This window comes from Onychostoma macrolepis, chromosome 11 (assembly GCF_012432095.1).
Source record: "Onychostoma macrolepis isolate SWU-2019 chromosome 11, ASM1243209v1, whole genome shotgun sequence".
NCBI lineage: Eukaryota > Metazoa > Chordata > Actinopteri > Cypriniformes > Cyprinidae > Onychostoma > Onychostoma macrolepis.
This window is the reverse complement of record NC_081165.1, coordinates 12,089,545-12,111,035: the sequence shown is the minus strand read 5'-3', so window position 1 is coordinate 12,111,035 and position 21,491 is coordinate 12,089,545. Positions and strand designations below refer to the sequence as shown.

General features: G+C 36.4%; 1 protein-coding gene across 1 annotated transcript; it reads right to left on the bottom strand.

Moving 5' to 3' along the window:
* Positions 1-1,794: 1,794 nt before the first annotated feature.
* mapkapk3 (MAPK activated protein kinase 3) lies at positions 1,795-20,902 on the bottom strand. The gene is made up of 10 exons (XM_058791875.1): positions 20,101-20,902; positions 8,001-8,140; positions 6,973-7,037; positions 5,812-5,891; positions 5,538-5,664; positions 5,296-5,371; positions 5,071-5,195; positions 3,980-4,065; positions 3,813-3,893; positions 1,795-2,798 (listed from the first exon to the last, which is right to left on the bottom strand). The coding sequence occupies exons 1-10, from the start codon at positions 20,407-20,409 to the stop codon at positions 2,643-2,645; spliced, it is 1,245 nt and encodes a 414-aa protein (XP_058647858.1). The 5' UTR covers positions 20,410-20,902; the 3' UTR covers positions 1,795-2,642.
* Positions 20,903-21,491: the final 589 nt, after the last annotated feature.

Sequence of the window (21,491 nt, the reverse complement as noted above, 5' to 3'; positions counted from 1 at the left end):
CCCTGGTGTGATAAAAAAAAAAATGCAAATATGAATGGAAATATACTTCAGAGATATTTCAATCATAAGAATTTTTTAGGGGTACCAATATTTGTGGCCATTGTTTACTAGAGAAAAATATTCATTTCATAATGTGATTTTCCCCCACTTTTACTTTTTTGTTTTGCTTAAATTAAAGGTTAGTTTTTTTTGTTTTTTTAATGAAAGATCAAATGGATAAACAATGCAGTTATTTTCACAGCCTTCTTTCATCATATTTACCAATATGGATAATTATGAGCACAACTATGTGTATATATATATATATATATATATATATATATATATATATATACACACACACACACATATATATATATATATATATATATATATATATGAAGAGTTCAGATGTGAAAGCGTCTAAGTGCCATTTGAAAGTTTCTCCTAAAATGAGCATTTTTATCGGGCTCCTATGTGTAGGTTCAGTAATTTCACTTAAATGGCAATAAATAGGTTGTTTTCATTGCCATTAAGGCAAAAAACAAACAAACAGAGAAGCCTGAGAAATATGCTCATTTCAGGAGAAAATTTTAAAAAGCTTTTACATCTGAACTCTTATATATATCACTGTATATATATCTATTTGTTACTGGAAACAATATTTTAATAGCTAAACTTGAAGTACTAAAATAACTAAAACCAATAAATAAAAATGAATAAAAACAATTTAAAAAAAAAAAATGACAAAAACAAAATTACTAAAACTCTAGCTAAAATTAAAGTGAAAAAAGAAAATATAAAAATAACAAAAACTATAGCAGTATATCAATGAAAATAAAATCAATTTCAATTTATGAAAAGTCAGTTTATGAAAATCCCACCCATTTTGTCTAATTTTGAGCAGCATATGCATTGTTGTATCATTTATCAGTTTTCATTAAATTTTGTGTTGTTGTTGTTTTTTTTTAAATAAATATAACTTTTTGGAATTTCCATTTAACATTTTGAGTGTGTATGCAATTTCAGAAAAAAGCATCTCATAATAATTGTTCATGATTGCGATTGTGGTAAGTTGCATGTGGTGATTATTCAAAAAACCAAACAATTTCAAAATACCATTTCAAAACTGTTTTGACTTAATAGTTTTCAACCAGACTCGGCGCAGACACTTGTTCCTCAAACATCAGGTGGCAGAAACTAGGGAAAAGGTCACTGTTAAGTGGTCTTCTAAATATGTTCACTTGAAAGTGGCCCGCTATCAGCCAGACTAATGCTGGCTTTGCACCAGAACGCTGTATGATAATTGCTATTTATAAACCGCACGCAGTGCCTGGCCACAAAGAAAGCAGAGTATTTAGCATAGGCTGCTTTGAAGTGATGCATTTTCCGCAATAAAACATTTTTAAAAAGTTAAAATGAGAAAACATTCCTTCTCAGAATCTGCTCAGCTTTGTAGTAAGCAAAATGCGTAAGCGCCTGTGGGAAATCCTAGTATTTCATCATAATAATGAGACTAATGGGTAATTATCTCTGGTTAATGCACATTCTGGCAACTAAAATATTAAACACCTGAATATCTGAGATGGTGGAAGGAGAGATCAAGTATGTAGATGTCAACTTCTCTAGAACTGATTGGTCCATTAAGGAATGAAGCCTGTAGGAAATGATCTGAGGTCAGTTTTTTAGTTACTTATGCAGATGTTGATGAGTTCAGGTTCAGGAAGTGACTCACAGCACCAAAAAGCACCATATCTCGCAATACAAGGAATATTGTGAAATATTTCCAGCACAGACACACAATTCCTCTGAATATGTATTTACAATTTTTATTTGCAATAAAAAGGGCCAATAACAAAAGCCCAAACATCAACAAATTAAAGTATTAGTTCATCAAAAAAATTTAAATTGGCTGACAATTTACTCACCCCCAAACCATCCAAGATGTAGATCAGTTTTTTAAATGATGGATTTGTTTTTTACAAACATGCAGCTTTTCACTTCACACAATGTTAACTGGTGGACTGGAGTGGTGTGGATTATTGTGATGTTTTTATCAGCTGTTTGGACTCTGATTCTGACGGCACCCATTCACCGCAGAGGATCCATTTGGTGAGCAAGTGATGCTACATTTCTCCAAATCTGTTCTGATGAAGAAATGGCCTGAGGGTGAGTACATTTTCAGCAAATTGTCATTTTTTGGGTGAACTAATACTTATAAGTCTCTGCATGATAGGACTAATGAGACTAAGACACACAGAAACACATCGTATACAAATACACATACATAACACATACATAGTGCGTATCAAGTAATAGATCAGTACACAAAAAAGACATGAATGAACACTCATATACAGCACACACGCACACAGCTGAAGGAATTTAAAGCAGCTTTTTAAAGTCTTCTTCACTGCTGGTGATAGAAACAAGGACTTCTTCTGTATACATGTGCATTCTGTCCAATTATTCCGCTATTTTTTTCTTGTTTATCAACAAAATTGTCTCCTTTTCTTGCCTTTTCCCTTGATCCATCCGTCCTCTGTTCTTCTATGGAGAGCCCATCTATTTCCCTATTCTTCCATTCTTGCTAATGACTCCTTTTATCTGATCTTGCACTTCCCTTTGTGCCATTGATCTGTCTGTTCTTCATCTCCATTCCTTCACTGGCTACTGCATCCACTTCCTCCACTCTTCTCCCCTGTCGCTGCTTTCTTGCGTCTCTTGTTCAGCAAGGGGTTACTGGAGGCATCCAAGTCCTTAATCTTCACCTGCTCGTAATCTACGCGCATGGTGGCCAATGCACTGGTTAACTCTTCCTACAAACCAAGAGACAAAACAATGTACATAGAATAACACATAGTATAAAGTATAAATAGTATAAAGTTATATATATATATATATATATATATATATATATATATATATATATATATATATATATATATATATATATTTTAACTTTTATTATCAATATCAGTATTATTACAAATAATAAAATATAACCATTATTTTTATATATGCAATTTAAAAAGTAATTACTGTTAATAATAATAATAATGGTGATTGTTTATATAAATGGCATAGATATATTCTATATATTTAAATAGTATAACAAATGCTATTTATAATTAATGTGTGTATGCAATTTCAAAATGATAATCATTATTATTATTATTAAAATATTAACAATATGAATAATAATAAATGACGATTATGATGATGATTTGTTTAAACTGCATCGATAGATAGTATAATTAAAATGAAAACTAAAACCATAAAAACATTTTAATTACTTGAAATAAAATATTATAAAAAAGCTGTTATTTTATTTCAGCTAGTTGCCATTTCTCTTTCGTGTAGTTTGACTTGAACTATAACCAAAACTAAATAAACTGAAACTAATAAATAAAAATGATATAGACATGAAAAAAAGACAAAAACATAACAAAATTACTGAAACTTTAACTGAAACTAAAAACAGAAAATCTAAAAATAATTTGGAATTAAAAATATTGACAAAACCTGTAATATTATATCAATGATATTACTACTAAATAACACTGTTTTATTATTTTATTCATATATATTACATAAATAAATAAAAAACATATTAGTTTGCATTAGTATACCAAGTTAAGTTGCTTTTATTCTGCTGTGTGGCTCCTCCTTGAGGATTGAGGTGATATTACAGAAAATAGTGTTACCATTCTTCATTGTCATAAAAAAAAAAAAAAAACACAAAACAACGAAAAAGCCACCTAAATGGTATTTGGCCATTATTCTAAACAGGTAGTGTAATTCTCTGATTGGGCAGAGCAGCCTGTACTCACCTTGACCTCGTCCCACATCTCGCTGTCTTCTGTCAGCACTCGTGTGGTGTGGAGAGGCGTTTGGGGAACCACCATGGATTGCTAAAAGAAACATCTCAGTGTTGGATCCTTGAATATACAGAAAACATATATCTAAAGAAACACATTCAATCAGCTGAAATACTCACATTGATCCAGGGGTGGTTCATGAATTGTTCAATGGTCATTCTTTCATTGGGGTCGGTCTTCAATAGCTGGTTAATCAACTGTTTAGCTGGAAGAGAAGAATATTATATATCTGTAAGAGGAATGTGACTGTTTTAGGTCCCCATAATCGAGACCAGTGTTTTGAGCATTTACAGACATGGCTGTGGGGTACAAAAAATGTTGAGAAATACTGATCTAGATAGTGAATCATGATAGCAGTGTGAACAGAACTGAAATACAGAACAGAACAGCCAGAATATCTGAGCCATTTATTGATATTTGCAACATGCAAACACAGTCTGTACCAATCTGTATGTTCCATAAAAAATTAAACGTTCATATAAAATCGAATTTAGGATTGTTCGCTCTTGCTGTAACAAGTACAAATAGATATAATTAATTAGTCATTATACACACACACACACACACACACACACACATTGTCTAATTAATTATGTCTATGTGTACTTCTTAAAGCAAGAGCGAACAATCCTAAATAAGAAAAAGCATTAGAAACATCATACACTCATGCAATTAGAAATATATATTAAATATAGAGTAATATATATATACTGTATATATATATATATATATATGTGTTGATTTTAATTTAATTTTATTTTATTGTGCATTGTTTAATAATTATGTCTAATCATATATTCAACTTAATTTTCATATTAATCTGCTAAACTAAACTAAAGTTTTCATATTTGCATTCTACTTGCAATAATAATAATCATTGTTATATTACTCATTATTAAATATATATGATATTTCTAATGCTCAATGAATTAAATACAATAAAATAACTGAAAAAGGGCCATGAAAAGGGATTGAACAAAATGTTTTCAAAGGAGAATACTTGCACATGAATTAATATTCAAAAGTTTACTTTGCACTGAAATATTGCAAACTGGAATTATATATAACCATGCATATATAAAACAGGTCCAAATGATTACACGTAGTCATGGCGATATAGCGATCAAAACAAAAGCAACACTGTCCTCTGGTGGTAAATAGGCAACATGACATTTGACTGGGTGCAGAATAAACATAAAATGCATCTCACCCTCCTCAGATACTTCAGCCCACTCCGGCTTGGGAAACTCGTACTGGCCCATGCGAATACGCCGCTTCATTCCCGGTGAAATGGCCTGTCCTGTGTTGGAGTAGAACGGTGGGAATCCACACAACCTTCATGCAACATAAAGAGGAACAAAGCCGTTTCAGCTAGTTTAAAATGATGTACACCACAGCTTTTATTTACTGTTATACTCACAATCGTTATACTCACAGGATGTACATGATCACACCCAGAGACCACATATCACATGATTTGTCGTATTTCTCAGGGCCTAAAACCTCTGGTGCTGGAGACACATGTAAAAAAAGAGCACATTAGTTTGCATTAATATACAGAGTGTTATTATATTTACACTACATATACAAACAGAACTCAGTCTCTGTCTCTGTTTATGTTTAAAGAGAGGTAAAGAATGTTCCTCTCATGATAAGAGTGACATTCATCTTACTGACCTACATAATACGGTGTGTAGCAAGGCGTCTGTAATGGGTTATGCAGTGAAGTCTCTTTAGCAAAGCCAAAGTCTGTTAATTTGAGAACTCCAGTGTCTTCTTTACTGTTGTAAAGCAGGTTCTCCGGCTGAGGAAGGCATAGAGATGCTCAAAATATTGTCAACAATGATACAAAAAAAGACTCTAAATGCAGTATCCCAGTTTCCTGAATATCTGACTTTAATATAATGTTATTCTCATTCTTATGGTAGTACTAGTAACGATCACTTGTTACCTTGATGTCTCTGTGTGCAATGTTCATGGTGTGCAGATACTGGATGGCTAAGCCGATGTCTCTCATGATCCCAGAGGCCTCTGCAGGTACAGAACAGAGGGAATACAGTGCGATTGCTGTCTCTGATGTCATTTATGATTTTAAGTGTAAGACAACAGCAAACTTTCTTTTTTTAACACTATTCAGTTCCTGCCTCAAAATATAGGCAAGTGTACAATTCAGTGACTTCTTCAAAAAATGAGTTACCACCTACCTAGCTATCTACCTAACTAACTGCAATCTAATAATTAGGGGTGTAAAAAATGTGCTTGTTTCTATTTCTTTTGTTTCTGTCCAAAACCACAATATCGAACCGTGAGAAACTTGAACCGTTACACCACCTACTTACTAATAATAAAAATCATAACCATAATCCTATTCATACCTAACTAACTAACCAATGGAAATGATATAACCTCATCATAACTATAACCATATTTATAGTTGATTAATAAACTTACTAACTTACAGAAAGTATATGGAGAATTATCCTCCTCATCATATTTATTGCTAACTAATAAACTATTAGATATTGCATGGGAAATTAAATAACTAACTTACCATGGGAAATATATTGGAAATGATCCTCTGTGTTATGCTGTTAACTAACAAATTAAACAACTAAATGGAAATTGCACAGGAAATTAACTTCCTCTCCATACTCATAGTTAACTAACCAACTAACTAAACAAGCAATGGAAAATATATTGTAAATGTTCTTCCTCATTATATTAACCGTTAACTAATCAACTAAATGGAAATTGCATGGAAAATTAACAAACTAACCAATCAATGGAAATATATTGGAAATTATCCTCTGTGTTATATTTTTTTGTTGTTAAATTGCATAGGGAATTATTTTCCTCTCCATACTCATAAATAACTAACCAACCACTGAAAAAAATGGCATGGCATGGCAAATTAACTTCCTCAGAATATTCAACCAACTACTAAACCTAATTTTCACCATGTAAAAGGTGGCAGTTGAAGAGCTTAGGTTGGCCTAAATGTGGGTATGTGTGTGTGTTTGTGGCAATATACTTCAACTTTTGCATGACAGATTTCCTGTGTGTGTGTGTGTGTGTGTGTGTGTGCTACAAATAGCAAAGACAGATAACCCACCTCGCTCCGTGAAGGCCTGGTCTCCTCTGGCCTGAATTCTGCTAAAGAGCTCTCCCCCCTCCATACTGACACAACACACACACACACACACACAAACACACATTTTCTTATTACACAGCTTAACGCACAAATACACAATTCCAATAAGCTGAGTTCCTTTCCCAGTTGAGTATGTGAAAACAACGACATTAACATGGCTTTATGGTTTTAGAAATGATGTGAATCATATTATTGCCAAAATGCCCAAAAGCACGAGGGAAACAGGAAATGAGCTCTAATTAAGAGATGGAACGTTTGTCTCTGTGAATCTCTGACTATGGCAGTCCCTCTCTGCTCCTCTGAGTGCTGCTCTCACAGTGAGAGTGAATGAGACGCTCTCAGACTGCTCAAGCATCCCAGATAAAGCACACTTAATACAGCGCTCAAAGCCACCGTTTGATTAAACAGCATGGACTCAAAATCAGAGTTTTGTAGCTTCTAGTCCATGTCTGTTAACTTTGAGGTTGCTTTGAGGAAAGCTGGCAGTCTTTTCTGGAAAATGAATGACTCATGTTGGACTACACCAATTTCTGTCTAATAAGATGTTCTCTAGAATGAGAATGTCCCGTTCCCTGAGTCTACTGGCTGTTTAGCAAAGGGCATAAACCATTTAATATGACCCTATAAGAAAAATATCAACACACTTTTAAAACAGCACATTTTTATGATGTTTTTAAAGTCTTGTGGTTGTTTTACTCATAACAATGTAGTAAAATAAGTATAAGTAAGTATAATAAAATCCTTGAGATACTACTAGTGAAAAAGAGAACTGAAACCTTCATTCAGAATAAGACTGTGACATAAGATCACATGGTATCACTGGGTGCAAAAATACAGGAAAAAACCCCCACAGTGACATGTTCTCTTTTTCCTGTTGTGTATTTATAAAAAAAGAAATGTCAGTAGTCAAGGATGTTGACTAAAGAGCTGTACTATTTCTGGCAGCTGGGCATGATGGGAAATTATGTTTTACCACTGACAGGACTCACCATTCCATAATTATGAGAAGACACTTTTTCCCACGATACATGTTTTCATAGAGGCTGAGGATCCGAACTATATGTGGCCCCCCGGATACTCGCCAGTGCAGTTCCACTTCTCTCTGGGCTTTGGGACACTCGTACAGAATCTAAAGAAAACAGAAAAAAGATGCAGACTGTCAAAAATGTTCAAACTGTTCAAAAATTTGGATCAGTAAGATTTTATTTAATTTTTTTATGAAATCAAGTTTTTTTCAGCAAGGGTGCATTAAACTGATCAAAAGACATTTGTAATTTTACAAAAGATTTTTCAAATAAATGCTGTTATTTTTAATTTTCTATTTATTTTAATTACAATAAATATAATGTAATATGTATTAAATATATATATTTTTCTGTGTCCTTTTCACCTGCGGCAATTGACAGCATGTCACAGATGCTGTCAAAGAAGCTTCAATTGTTTTGAACCTGGAACATTCCTTTAATAAAATTCAACTGCTTTCCAGCCGCTTGCTGCCCATTAAAAGAAGAACAGTTATGCAATAGCTTGTTTCATCTAAAAGAAAATAAAATTTCTGTTCATATTATGCAATTTACCACACAGAGTCAGTAGAAAGTCCTTAACTGGTCTTTCTGTGTTCGTCCTTTCTCTCCACGTAAGTGGGACGTCAAGCACATGGCATGCACTGGCACGGTGTGAGACCTTGACATTGCACATGTATCCCATCAGAGTGTATTTTTGGGGCCTGAAAGCTGCCACTGCAGTGACACCCAGTGTAACTTCTATGGTGCCTTTTTAGTGTTTTGTGTCCTTTTCAGGCAACAAGATGTCTATGATCAACTGATACTGACTGTAGTAGATTCAAAAATAGTTTACTGTTGTATTTACAAAAACAAGACTAGCTTATAGTCACACACAATGTGTTAAAAAAACAAAAAAACAAAAAACAGATTTGTAGAAATTTGACATCACTTGCTCACTATTGGATCCTCTGCAGTGAATGGGTGCCGTCAGAATGAGATCTTATAAAAACATCACAATAATCCTCAAGTAATCCACCTGACTCCAGTCCATCAATAAACATCTTGTGAAGTGAAAAACTGTGTGTTTGTAATAAAGAAATTCATCATTAAGGCATTTTAACTTTAAACTGTTGCCATGGCGAAAACATGAGTCCATAATCCATATTAAGTCTAATGAAGAAGTCCATGCCCTGTTGTTCTCCCACATCAAAATCCCACGTAATTTTTTTTTTTTAACTGTCTGGACTATTTCACAACTTTTTCACTGGAGAAAGCAATATTATTGATAAAAAACTTATATTTAGCAGTCGGAAAAAACAGTTTAGAATTTAAAAATGGCTTTATGGTATATAATGGTTTGCTTACACATTTCTTACAAACATGCAGCTTTTCACTTCACAAGATGTTAACTGGTGGACTGGAGTGGTGTGGATTATTTGTGGATTATTGTGATGCTTTTATCAGCTGTTAGGACTCTCATTCTGATGGCACCCATTCACTGCAGAGAATCCACTGGTGAGCAAGTGATGTAATGCTACATTTCAAATCTCCAAATCTGTTCTGATGAAGAAACAAACTCATCTACATCTTGGATGACTTGAGGGTGAGTACATTTTCATTTTTGGGAGAACTGTTCCTTAAAAAGTATTGGGGGGAACACAAAAATGAAAATTATGTCATCATTTACTCACCCTCACATTGTTCCAAATCTGTATGACTTTATTTTCTTCTATGGGACATGAAAGATGATATTCTGAAGAATATTCTAAAGTGTTTGTCCATTAAATGAAAGTCAGTCATTGACTTTCACTGTATGGACAAAAAAAAAAAAAAAAAAAAATGTTTTTAATTAATCTAGATGAATTAATTACATTTTTAGTTTATTACTCTCATTGATGTAATTATAAAACTATTTTTGACTCGGATAAAAGCAGTTAAGGCAGATGTCACCACATAAAACAATTACTAGCAAAGAAATGTGCTATATCCATCTACACACTAAAAAGTTACACACTAAACACTAAAACATGTTGCAATTGTTTACATGCAAGCAAACAGTAATGGGTTTCTGGTTTTAATTTCTATCAATTAAAGCCCAAAAGCTGTTTGAACCACTTGCAGAGGCGTGAACTGCATGCAATTTGATTTGACCCCCACCCACGTTGTCTCTGCAGCTGATAACCAAAAGTTCACAATGTGTGTATATATATATATATATATATGGGGGGTGAAAAAGAGACGTGTTGCGTGAGCTTTCTGACTAACAGCAGCCAAAAGACAGTTTGAGTCATTTAACAGAGATGCCCGTGGGCTGGAGTTTCAAGGACAGTGTTGTAAATGACTGACTGGAGTAACCTTTATAGTTCTGTCCTGATTCAGAGATACAGGAACCACCTACAAAAAAACCTACTGTAGAATCACAGGGAAACAGGCGTCAGGAAACTCCTTTTACAACAATAACAGAACAGAAGCTGTGGTTGAAAGAAAACCACGCGAGTATCAGATAACACACACACACAATAAATCACATGTGTACTGGTTTTGCTTCATAAGCTTTATGGGTAATCTTGTAAAAGGATTAATTTCTAAGGAGCGACAGCATCTGCTATTATGAATGTGAGTGCTGTCTGGTGCTAACAAACACGTTCGCTTACAAAAACACTTATTAGCAGTGTTTTCTAAGAAAAATACTATTATTGCTGTTCATATACTTATTAAGGCTAAGTGTATTTAGTAAGGCTGAGTAAACTAGAAATTAGAAAGATTGTAATCTTTTTTTTGAAGTCTCTTATGATCACCAAGGCTCCAGAAAATGCAGTAAAAACCTTTAAAATAGTATTACAAATTAAAATTACTCTTTTCTATTTGATAAATGTGATGCAAAGTTGAATTTTCAGCATCATTACTCCAGACTTCAGTGTCACATCACATGATCCTTCAGAAATCATTCTAATATGCTGATTTTCTTCTCAAGAAACATTTATTATTAATATGTTGAAAACATCAGTTGTGCTGCTTAACATTTTTGTGGAAACTTGAAACTGAAAGTTCAAAAGAGCAGCATTCATTGGAAACAGAAATCCTTTGTGACATTATAAAAGTATTTACTGTCACTTTTGATCAATTTTATGCATCCATGTTAAATAACAGTATTCATTTCTTTCACATAAAAAGAAAACCCTAGCATTGTGGCAGAAGGTTTTGCACAGACAAGCACCACTCTTGTTTTCGTAAAAAAAAAAAAAAATTCTAAATATACAGTAGTTTGCATTATGAGAGAAAGCAGATGTGACCATGTGCTTACAAATGAGTCACATCTATTTTTGAGCCAGATTTTCAGCTCCACAACAAGCTACAATGGTCTCAATTAAGGCCAGTAATAACATGTACACAGTTGCAAAATTGTATGTGCCATGAAAGCAATCAGTTTGCTAAATTCACAGAAACATAAACAGACAATATATGCAACAGGCAGTTCATTAGCACATCTGCAGGGATAGATTGCAGAATGCATGATGGCTATATTGACTGTTTAAGCTTTATGACTGCATTTAATTTCCTGAGTCTACAGCCACAGAATTTAACAGTCTCAGTTAACTGCTAGACGAGTCTATAGACTTCTGACTGGATTCTATTTAGTAAATAACAAGTTATATTCTTTTATGTGAGTCATTAATTTGAATGAGATGGATGGATGTTGCTTACAGATACCATCTAATGACATGTTTATATTTATTAGCTTATTTATACTTTGAAATGACTTTTGTTTGTGTAGCCTAATGTAGTCAGATCGATGCATTCAATATTTTTAGTAAAATAAAATCAATTAATTTAGATGTTAAGGGCCTTTTGTTGTTAGTTAGTGTGTATAATTTATAATAGTAGTGAGTATAACCATGAAGGTTTCTGTGACCACAGTTTCCTTAAGAAACATTACAAAACCGAGTGGGGAATTACATTTTCTAGAAACCACTATATTTCAGTTTCAGCCCAGAAACATTTACAAACATGTGGGGGTTTTGCATTCTGGTCTGTTTTGTCATTTGAAGCGGCTCAACTCGATTTACTGGAGGTCAGTGTAATCATAACCATCTCACATTTGGTTCTTGGTCAAACAGAGACACACGAGTGTTTATATTACTTTCTGTGTTTGTCCAAGTAACGTCTTATGATAACATGTGAAACATGACACTCTGATCTGTCTAAAATAAGGCTCTTGTAAAAGACACCACAGTATTACACAGCAGTCTGCTTTATAAAAACTATTCTTTTATCTCATGTAATCTTATACTCTTCTTTATTGGGTCTGTTGTAAAAGAATAAATGAATACTAATGGGACAAAGTTCGAGTTTAGATTTTGCAAACTGCTACAGCATAAAACTGACCCTCCTAATGAACTTCTACAGACAAGTTGGCAGCTCTTGCAGATTCGTCATACAGCTTTGTCACACTCTGCCTTCTCTGTTTCTCCCTTAGGGGGAAATAAATTTCATCCCCCTTGCATAGGAAACATCAAGCGACTTCCAGATGAACCTTGCGGCACACTCACAAATATGCCAGGATTGAAAAAGGCTTAAACCTGAACAATGGCTGGATTCTGAACGTAGAATCACTGCAGAAAGATGAACTCAAACACTGAACAGTGAGAGTGGCAGTGCCAGGGCTGTAATATGAACCAGTCGAGCATACGGTAGCTGACAGCACAATGGGAACAGTGAAAGGCCATTGAACAGGGCTCACACATCTTTTCTTTGACATTTTACCACCATGTTGCTTTATTAAATTATAAATACTGTTAAACATGAAACAAGGTTCTGATTTTGTCTTATTCACAGAATTTGTTACAGAAAACATAATTGTGCTAAAAAGTATAATTATTATATATATTTTAAAATTAATTTATGTAATATTTATATAGACAGAAGTATGTTACAAAAACATAATTGCCCTAGAAAATCTGCATTTTAATTATATATGTATTAAAAAAGATATCATTTGGGGCCCGGGTGGAGCCGAGTGCTCTTGCAACCGAGGCGGAGCTCTGGAGATCCGCGGCGGAGCCAGAGCGACTGAGGACCAAGGTGGAGCTGGCGGGAGGAAGGAGCCCAACGGAGCCGGTGGGACGGAGCGAAGAGGTGCAGCCGGAGGAGCCGGAGTCCTGAGGTGATGGCGCGTCGACGCCTGACCAAGGCGGAGCCGGAGGGACGAGGGAGACCGGTGGAGCTGATGGATAGACGGGTAACGGTGGAGGCGAAGGAGCTAGGTGCTGAGGTGGAGCCGCTGGGTCAACGGGCCAAGGCGGAGTCCGGGCCTCATGAGACTGGAGGCAGAGGTGAGGGATACTCCAGCCCCGGCAAAGCTGGAGGATGGCAGTCCCATGGGGCTCGCACCGCATAGATGGAGGGCTGAGGGCGAGTGGAGGGGCTGCCAGGCGACAGCGGTGGAGGAGGCAGGAGCGGGTGGGAGGGCTGCCATTTGTGAGCCTCCTCTGGGCTGAACATGGGAAGAGGATGACGCTCTGGAGGGCGCTCTCGAGGACGCTTTCCGGGAGCGGCCACTGGAGGGCGCTCTGGAGGAGCGGAGCTGGACGGGACCAGCGGAGACGAAGGAGGGCTGGACAGGACCAGCCAGGACGAAGGAGAGAGGAGAGGGGGAATGTCGGCCTCCAGATCCATCTCCCAATCAATTAGATCCCCCTCCAAGTCTGGCAGCCCCAGATGCACGATCAGCTCACCCTCAGCCGTGATGCAGGGGGCGGAGCTCACACCGTCCACGGCATGCTCCCTCGTGGTGTGCACTGTCGCCGGCTCTTGCACCTTGTCTGACGGATGGGGCTCTACTTCCGGGGCAATCCTCTGCTCAGTCGCTCGGTATTGCGCTGGCTCACAGATCGCGGTGGGAATTGGCTCTCCGTCATCGGTGGGCTCGGGCTGATGCTCCGCACCGCGGGGAGTTGGTGGGATGGGCTCTGGGTCTGGAGTGGCTCTGTAGTGGAGTCCACTCCACGAAGGCGGCGAAATCCTCTCAAGGACCATCTTCGGACGACAGCACGCGGTGTTCAGGCTGGCATCATAGAATGAGCAGAGCACATCGTCCGGGTAGCTGGTGGCATTAGCTAACATCAGGAACAGTCGTGTATGATCCTCGAGAGATCGATCCCCCTGCTCCAGCAGGAGGAGGAGGAATTCGGGCCGGACGAGAGGATCCATGGGGCACAATGGAAACAAAAAACACTGGGTAAAACACGGAAACAAAAACAGAGGGAACACACGGAGGTAACTGTGTCGGTCGGGTCTTCCGTCACGGTTCGCTGTGGAGGAAGCACGCAGGTGTCGTGGAAACGTTTAAACAGTCTTTAATCAAGGAACTCAGGAGATAATACACAATGGGTGGGAGACAGACAGACAGACGGACGGACGGACGGACGGACGGACGGACGGACGGACGGACGCAGTAACCAGTAGACCCGACAAACAAGAACTGAAAGGACAGGGGCTTTAAAGACAGGATAACGAGGGAACTAAGGAGACACAACTGGCATCAAATTAACAATCAGACTTGGAGACAGAAACTGGGTCACAGAACACATGGGGAGCAAAAACAACAAAACAGTCCAGGGGCATGACCCTGGACCACAAAACCAGTCTTGAGTCGCTGGGGTATATTTGTAGCAATAGCCAATAATACACTGCATGGGTCAAAATTAGAAATTTTTCTTTTATGATTAAAAATCATTAGGATATTAAGTAAAGATCATGTTCCATGAAGATATTTAGTAAATTTCCTACCGTAAATATATCAAAACTTAATTTTTGCTTAGTAATATGCATTGTTAAGAACTTCATTTGGACAATTTTAAAGGCGATTTTGTCAATATTTTGATTTTTTTCCACCCTCAGATTCCAGATTTTCAAATAGTTGTATCTCAGCCAAATATTGTCCGATCATAACAAACCATACATCAATAGAAAGCTTGTTTATTCAGCTTTCAGATGTATCAATCTAAATTTTAATAAATGACCCTTATGACTGGTTTTGTGGTCCAGGGTCACATATACTGTATATGTGCAATGCGTAATTCAAAATACAGCTAAAACACCTTAAAAAAAATCTATACGAATATTTCCTTTACATTAACATGGTACATTGGACCATATTTTATATTTTTATTATACATATTTTATAGTTATATATTATATTTATTATTTATATATATATATATATATATATTAATCCATCAGTTGTCAATTATTATTCACTATACGTCTATACGTTATGCAAATTATTATTTACTGTAGGTTATGTAATTACATCAAGAACAGGTGATTTCAGATGTTGTAGACCAACACTCTACCAACTAAACTCAATCAAGGGATCAAGAACCACCACTGCACTGACTATATATGCAGGGTATAGACTTTGTAAGATAGAGACCCAATGGCAGTGTAATAAATGTATCTCAGGGGTTCGACCAGGCAGTAAGATATCTTTTTCTTGTTGGCAGCCATTCAAGTCCAATATGGCAGATCAAGAGTGAATTAAATGAAATAGATTTAAGGGATGGCTTCTATCCAGCTAAACTGAGTGGATTAAACAGCACCTATACACTCACATTCATTACACTTAGCCATCAGCATGCTACCTAATTAAAAGGCAGCAAAGATGGACAGCTCTGCCCTATTCCTGTTTACCCTGTGATTAAAAAGCAGAGAGGATATTGAGCAATAAATTACTCCTAAATGACTCAGGTCAATTGGATTTTCACTGTGCTCCAGCACACTGAAATTCATTTAGGATAGCACAATAAGCATCAAAAAAGCCTTATTTACAGTATCTCACAGAAGTGAGTACACCCCTCACATTTTTGTAAATATTTTATTATATCTTTTCATGTGACAACACTGAAGATATGACACTTTGATACAATGTAACGTAGTGAGTGTACAGCTTGTATAACAGTGTAAATTTGCTGTCCCCTCAAAATAACTCAACACACAGCCATTAATGTCTAAACCGCTGGCCACAAAAGTGAGTACACCCTAAGTGAAAATGTCCAAATTGGGCCCAAAGTGTCAATATTTTGTGTAGCCACCATTATTTTCCAGCACTGCCTTAACCCTCTTGGGCATGGAGTTCACCAGAGCTTCACAGGTTGCCACTGGAGTCCTCTTCCACTCCTCCATGACGACATCACGGAGCTGGTGGATGTTAGAGACCTTGTGCTCCTCCACCTTCCGTTTGAGGATGCCCCACAGAAGCTCAATAGGGTTTAGGTCTGAAGACATGCTTGGCCAGTCCATCACCATTACCCTCAGCTTCTTTAGCAAAGCAGTGGTCATCTTGGAGGTGTGTTTGGGGTCGCTATCATGTTGGAATAGAAGGGAGGGGATCATGCTCTGCTTCAGTATGTCACAGTACATGTTGACATTCACGGTTCCCTCAATGAACTGTAGCTCTCCAGTGCCGGTAGCACTCATTCAGCCCCAGACCATGACACTCCCACCACCATGCTTGACTGTAGGCAAGACACACTTGTCTTTGTACTTTGAGGTGCCATGTTGAACTTCCAGTGACCAGTATGAGAGAGTGAGAGCGATAACACCAAATTTAACACACCTGCGCCCCATTCACACTTGAGACCTTATAACACTAACGAGTCACATGACACCGGGGAGAGAAAATGGCTAATTGGGCCCAATTTGGAGTGTCATTTCTTCAGTGCTGTCACATGAAAAGATATAACAAAAATATTTACAAAAATGTGAGGGGTGTACGTACACTCATTGCCAAAAATATCGTCACCCTTGGTAAATATGATCAAAGAAGGCTGTGAAAATTAATCTGTATTGTTGATCCTTTTGATCTTTTATTTAAAAAATTCACAAATATCTAACCTTTCATTAGATAATAAGAATTTAAAATGGGGGGAAATATCATTATGAAATAAATGTTTTTCTCAAATACACATTGGACACAATTATTGTCACCCCTAGAAATTCTTATGAGTAAAATATATTAGTATATTCCCATTCATATTCACAATTTTGAGCACTCCAGGGTGATTATGAACATGAAATTATCCAACCATGGCTTCCTGTTTCACAGAAATATAAATAGGAGGGAAAACAAAGCCAAAATTCGCTTAATCATCCATCACAATGAGAAAAAACAAAGAATATATTTCTGATGTGCAGCAAAAGATAATTGAGCTTCACAAATTAGTGAAGTGGCTTTAAGAAAAGAGCTAGAGCAGTGAAAATTCCCATTTCCACCATCAGGGCAATAATTAAGAATTTCCAATCAAAATAAAATGTTATGAAACTGCCTGGAAGAGGACGTGTATCTATATCGTCCTAATGCACGGTGAGGAGGAGAGTTTGAGTGGCTAAAGACTCTCCAAGGACAACAGCTGGAGAATTACAGAAAATAGTTGAGTTTCGGGGTCAGAAAACCTTTTTAAAAAATTGTCAAACAGCACCTATATCACCACATGTTGTTTGGGAGGGTTTCAAGAAAAATTCTCCTCGCTCATCCAAAAACAAACTCCAGCATATTCAGTTATCAGACACGACTGGAACTTCAAATGGGACTGGCTTCTATGGTCAGATGAAACTAAAAAATTAGCTTTTTAGCAGCAAACACTCAAGATGGGTTTGGTGAACACAGGGATAAAAAGTACCCCATGTGTACAATGAAATATACTGCTGTATTTTTGATGTTGTGGGCCTATATTTCTGCTGGAGGTCCTGGACATCTTGTTTAGACACACGGCATCATGGATTCTATCAAATACCAACAGATAAAAAATCAATAAGTGACTGACTCTGTTAGAAATCTTATAATGGGCCATGTTTGGATCTTCCAACCGTACAATAATCCAAACACAAACCTCAAGATCAACACAAAAACGGGTCACTGAGCACAAAACCAAGCTTCTGCTGGCCATTCCAGTCCTCTGACCTGAACCCTGTAGAAAATGAGTGGTGAACTGAAGAGAAGAAGCACCAACATGGAGCTGTGAATCTAAAGGGTCTGGAGTGATTCTGGATGAAGGAATGGTCTCTGATCTCGTCAGGTGTTCTCTAACCTCATCAGGCATTATAGGAGAAAATTCTGAGCTGTTAAACTGGCAAATGGAGGATTCAAAAAGTATTAAATTAAAGGGTGACGTTAATTGTGGCCAATGTGTATCAGAGAAAAACATTTATTTCATAATGATATTTCCCTCAATTTTAAATTCTTATTATCCAATGAAAGGTTAGATTTTTGTGAATTTTTTTAATAAAAGATCAAAAGGATCAACAATACAGATTAATTTTCACAGCCTTCTTTGATCATATTTACCAAGGGTGACAATATTTTTGGCAATGAGTGTACTCACTTCTGTGAGATACTGTACATTTGCCCATGCCATTTTCATAATAATAGGCAATGCCTCTATCACTCTGAAGAGACATTTGGGATGGTACTACTGTGTGTCAATTGAGTGTAAGTGAGTCTCTCGCCACCGTGATCTGTTGTCACATTGGCTCGGTGTGATATTCAAATCCTGACCTTAACTATTACAAGAGACACTGAATGTGTATCTCAGGCCAGCTGTTGTTTGAACCTAGTTATATATCTTCCACTAAGTTGTAAAACAGAGAGAACAGGTGCAATCTAGACTTGCCAAATCAGATGGCCTGACAAAACTACAAGTGGACAGGGAAGTTTATAAATTCTTATTGCTTCACAACACAAAAATATGAGCAGACGAATCATTACCTGACATTTTGGTACAGTTTGACAATCAAAGTTCTTCCTACACTGACAGGTCCATATTTTAATAATTGGGACCTGTAAGTCCAATTAGACTATAAGGCAAATTTCCCCAGAAATATTTAAATAAGCATTCATTTATTAAATTGTAATTAATATATAAATATATATATATATATATATATATATATATATATATTAATATAATATATATAATATAATATAAAATTATATATATATATATATATATATATATTCAGCTTTAATATTAGCATAATATTTTATAATTATATTTTTTTGTGTTTTACTACTAAAATTATAATTTTCTCTTTATGTGCGTTTAGAATTCCTCTGATCCAGCTGGATTATACTGAACAGTAAATCCCTGTTCACGATGGCGCTTGGGTGACATGTTTCCATTGCACTGCCTGAATGCTATGTGTCACACCTCATCTCCTTAAAGAGCTAAGTTAGATTGGGTAACCCTTCAACTGGTGGCCCTTCAGTTTCCAGGAACCTCAACACTGTTTGTCACTCTGGCTGTCACCCTTTACATGAGGTACGGTGCCATGACACACATGCAAACACAGAGACACTGAAGACAAGCAAATTAGTTTTCTGTGACATAAGATGTGAATGCATAATGAATTACTCTCTTGATTATTAAACAAAACTCCTGTAGCTCAAGCAACACCTGCAGCAAGTTCATTAGAAAATTTTACTTGCTTTGAAACTGTTTTTTCAAAGCTGTCATACTGACATGGACATATTATATTTAAAGTATATTTGTCATCTAACAAAATTTTTATTTGCAGCGTTATCTTTATTTTCCCTGATTTTTTCAGTCATTCATGACTAATACACTTTCTAGCCAATAAAATTTAGAGCTATTAAAAATCTCATTTTTAATGTCTTTTCATGACTTTCCCTCAAGTTGATTTTTACAATTCACAATTTTAAAATTCCGATATTTCTGCATTTTCCATGACTCTCACACTCCCAGTTTTCTAGATTTTATATTAAGACACTGAATGAAATATTTGTACTTTTAAAAAATGTCATTTTAAGTGAACTGAACAAATCTAAAATGTTACTAAAAAATGGTGAAAAATATGGTGAAAAGTTCCATCATTTTAACAGGCTAATGTCCATGATATTTGTTAACTACACAATGTGATTAACGTTATGAGATGTAATGAATGATTCTGATACAAACCCACTATATTGCTTAGGATAACAGGCTTCATTTGCCGAAAAATATGTATTGGACGAGTGGAGTCAACTCTCCCATTATATCCCCATTACAACATGTGTGTGTAATTTTACCTTCAGCGCGCACTTTTGTCCGGTTTTCTTGTTATAGCACTCCACCACTTTGCCGTTAACACCCAGACCCAATACTTGACTGGAGACTTTGTAGTCCTCGGTCAAGGCATGACGCTTGATTTCCAGTTTGGGATAGACGGGCAGGGGGAACCGAGTGGAGTCGGTGTCTGTGGACTCGCTCTCTGGGTGAGACGCGGCGCTCTCGGTCGCCTCTGCCTTCTCGCTTTGCGTTTCAGGCTTTGGCTCCGGCTCCGGCTCCGGCTCGGACGCGTCCGCGTTGTCCGTTTGAGACTTTCCATTCTGAAGCATCTTTCAATGCAGGTGAAATTAAGCTATTAGACACTCAACGTGGCTCAAGAGGGTCCTTTAAAATCCACGGATAAACTATCCGCGCGCTGTCACTGAGTGACGCTGCTCCGAAAATACACTGCTGATGAATTCCTGTGATGACTGACGGTTACAGAATTACAGCACATTTACCAGCATTAGGCCACTTATATTCAGATACATATAAATAAAATGCCAGTTTCAACATCACCAGGAAGATTATCATAAATAAAGTTGAACAAAAAATAAATAAAATTCCCTTATTTGAAGGTTAAGGTTTTGTCCATAAGTTATAAAAATGAATTCGAAAACAGTGTTACCAAATAATAAAAGTCATATTCACGTTGAGTAGAAAAGGTTCCAGCTGAAAGAGTCAGAAATGAAAAAGAAAGTGTGATTTGTCCTGTGAAGTTCCCGTCATTGACTGTATTGCCGCTGTGTGTGTGTGCGCGCGCGCTCGCGTTCACACGGGGTCAGTGTCTGCTGCGGAAGCGCGAGCTGCTGAACCGCCAGTTTCTTAAAGGAGCCGCGCATCGATGACTTGAGTAAGGCAATGTTCCCGTTAGAATTTAGACGGAGACACTGAGACTATGTCTGGAGTAATCAGAATATTAAATCATCTAAACACCAAAAAAAATTATAGTGTAAAATAACTTTCATTTATGTCTGTCTAATTTACTGCAGTGTTATGATTGTTTTAACTAACACTGAAACTATTAAAGGGATAGTTCACCCAAAAATGAAAATATCAAAATATCTTAATTTGTGTTCTATGAATGAAGGTCTTACGGGTTTGGAAGGACATGAAGGTGAGTAATTAAAGACAGAATTTTCATTTTTGGGTGAACTATCCCATGAAATCATTTTTATAAAAAAGCTAAAATAACACAAAATATACATATGAGATGAAACTTAAATTTAAACGAAAATTAGAAATGTTGCCTATTCAACTAACTAAAACTGTATTTGGGAAAAAAAAAACCTTATGAAAATGACAAGTACAAAACAAAATTGCTGAAACGTTAAAATTAAAATAAAATATAAAAATAAAAGACAATATACTA

What these genes read in the sequence shown, in the direction of transcription:
- mapkapk3 (XM_058791875.1), bottom strand. Translation starts at nt 20,409, where the DNA reads ATGCTTCAGAATGGAAAGTCTCAAACGGACAACGCGGACGCGTCCGAG. An exon ending in TTGCACACAGAGACATCAAG is followed by an intron (nt 5,665 to 5,811) that starts GTAACAAGTGAT and finishes TGCCTTCCTCAG; the next exon opens with CCGGAGAACCTGCTTTACAA. An exon ending in GGTGTGATCATGTACATCCT is followed by an intron (nt 5,196 to 5,295) that starts GTGAGTATAACG and finishes TGTTGCATGAAG; the next exon opens with GTTGTGTGGATTCCCACCGT.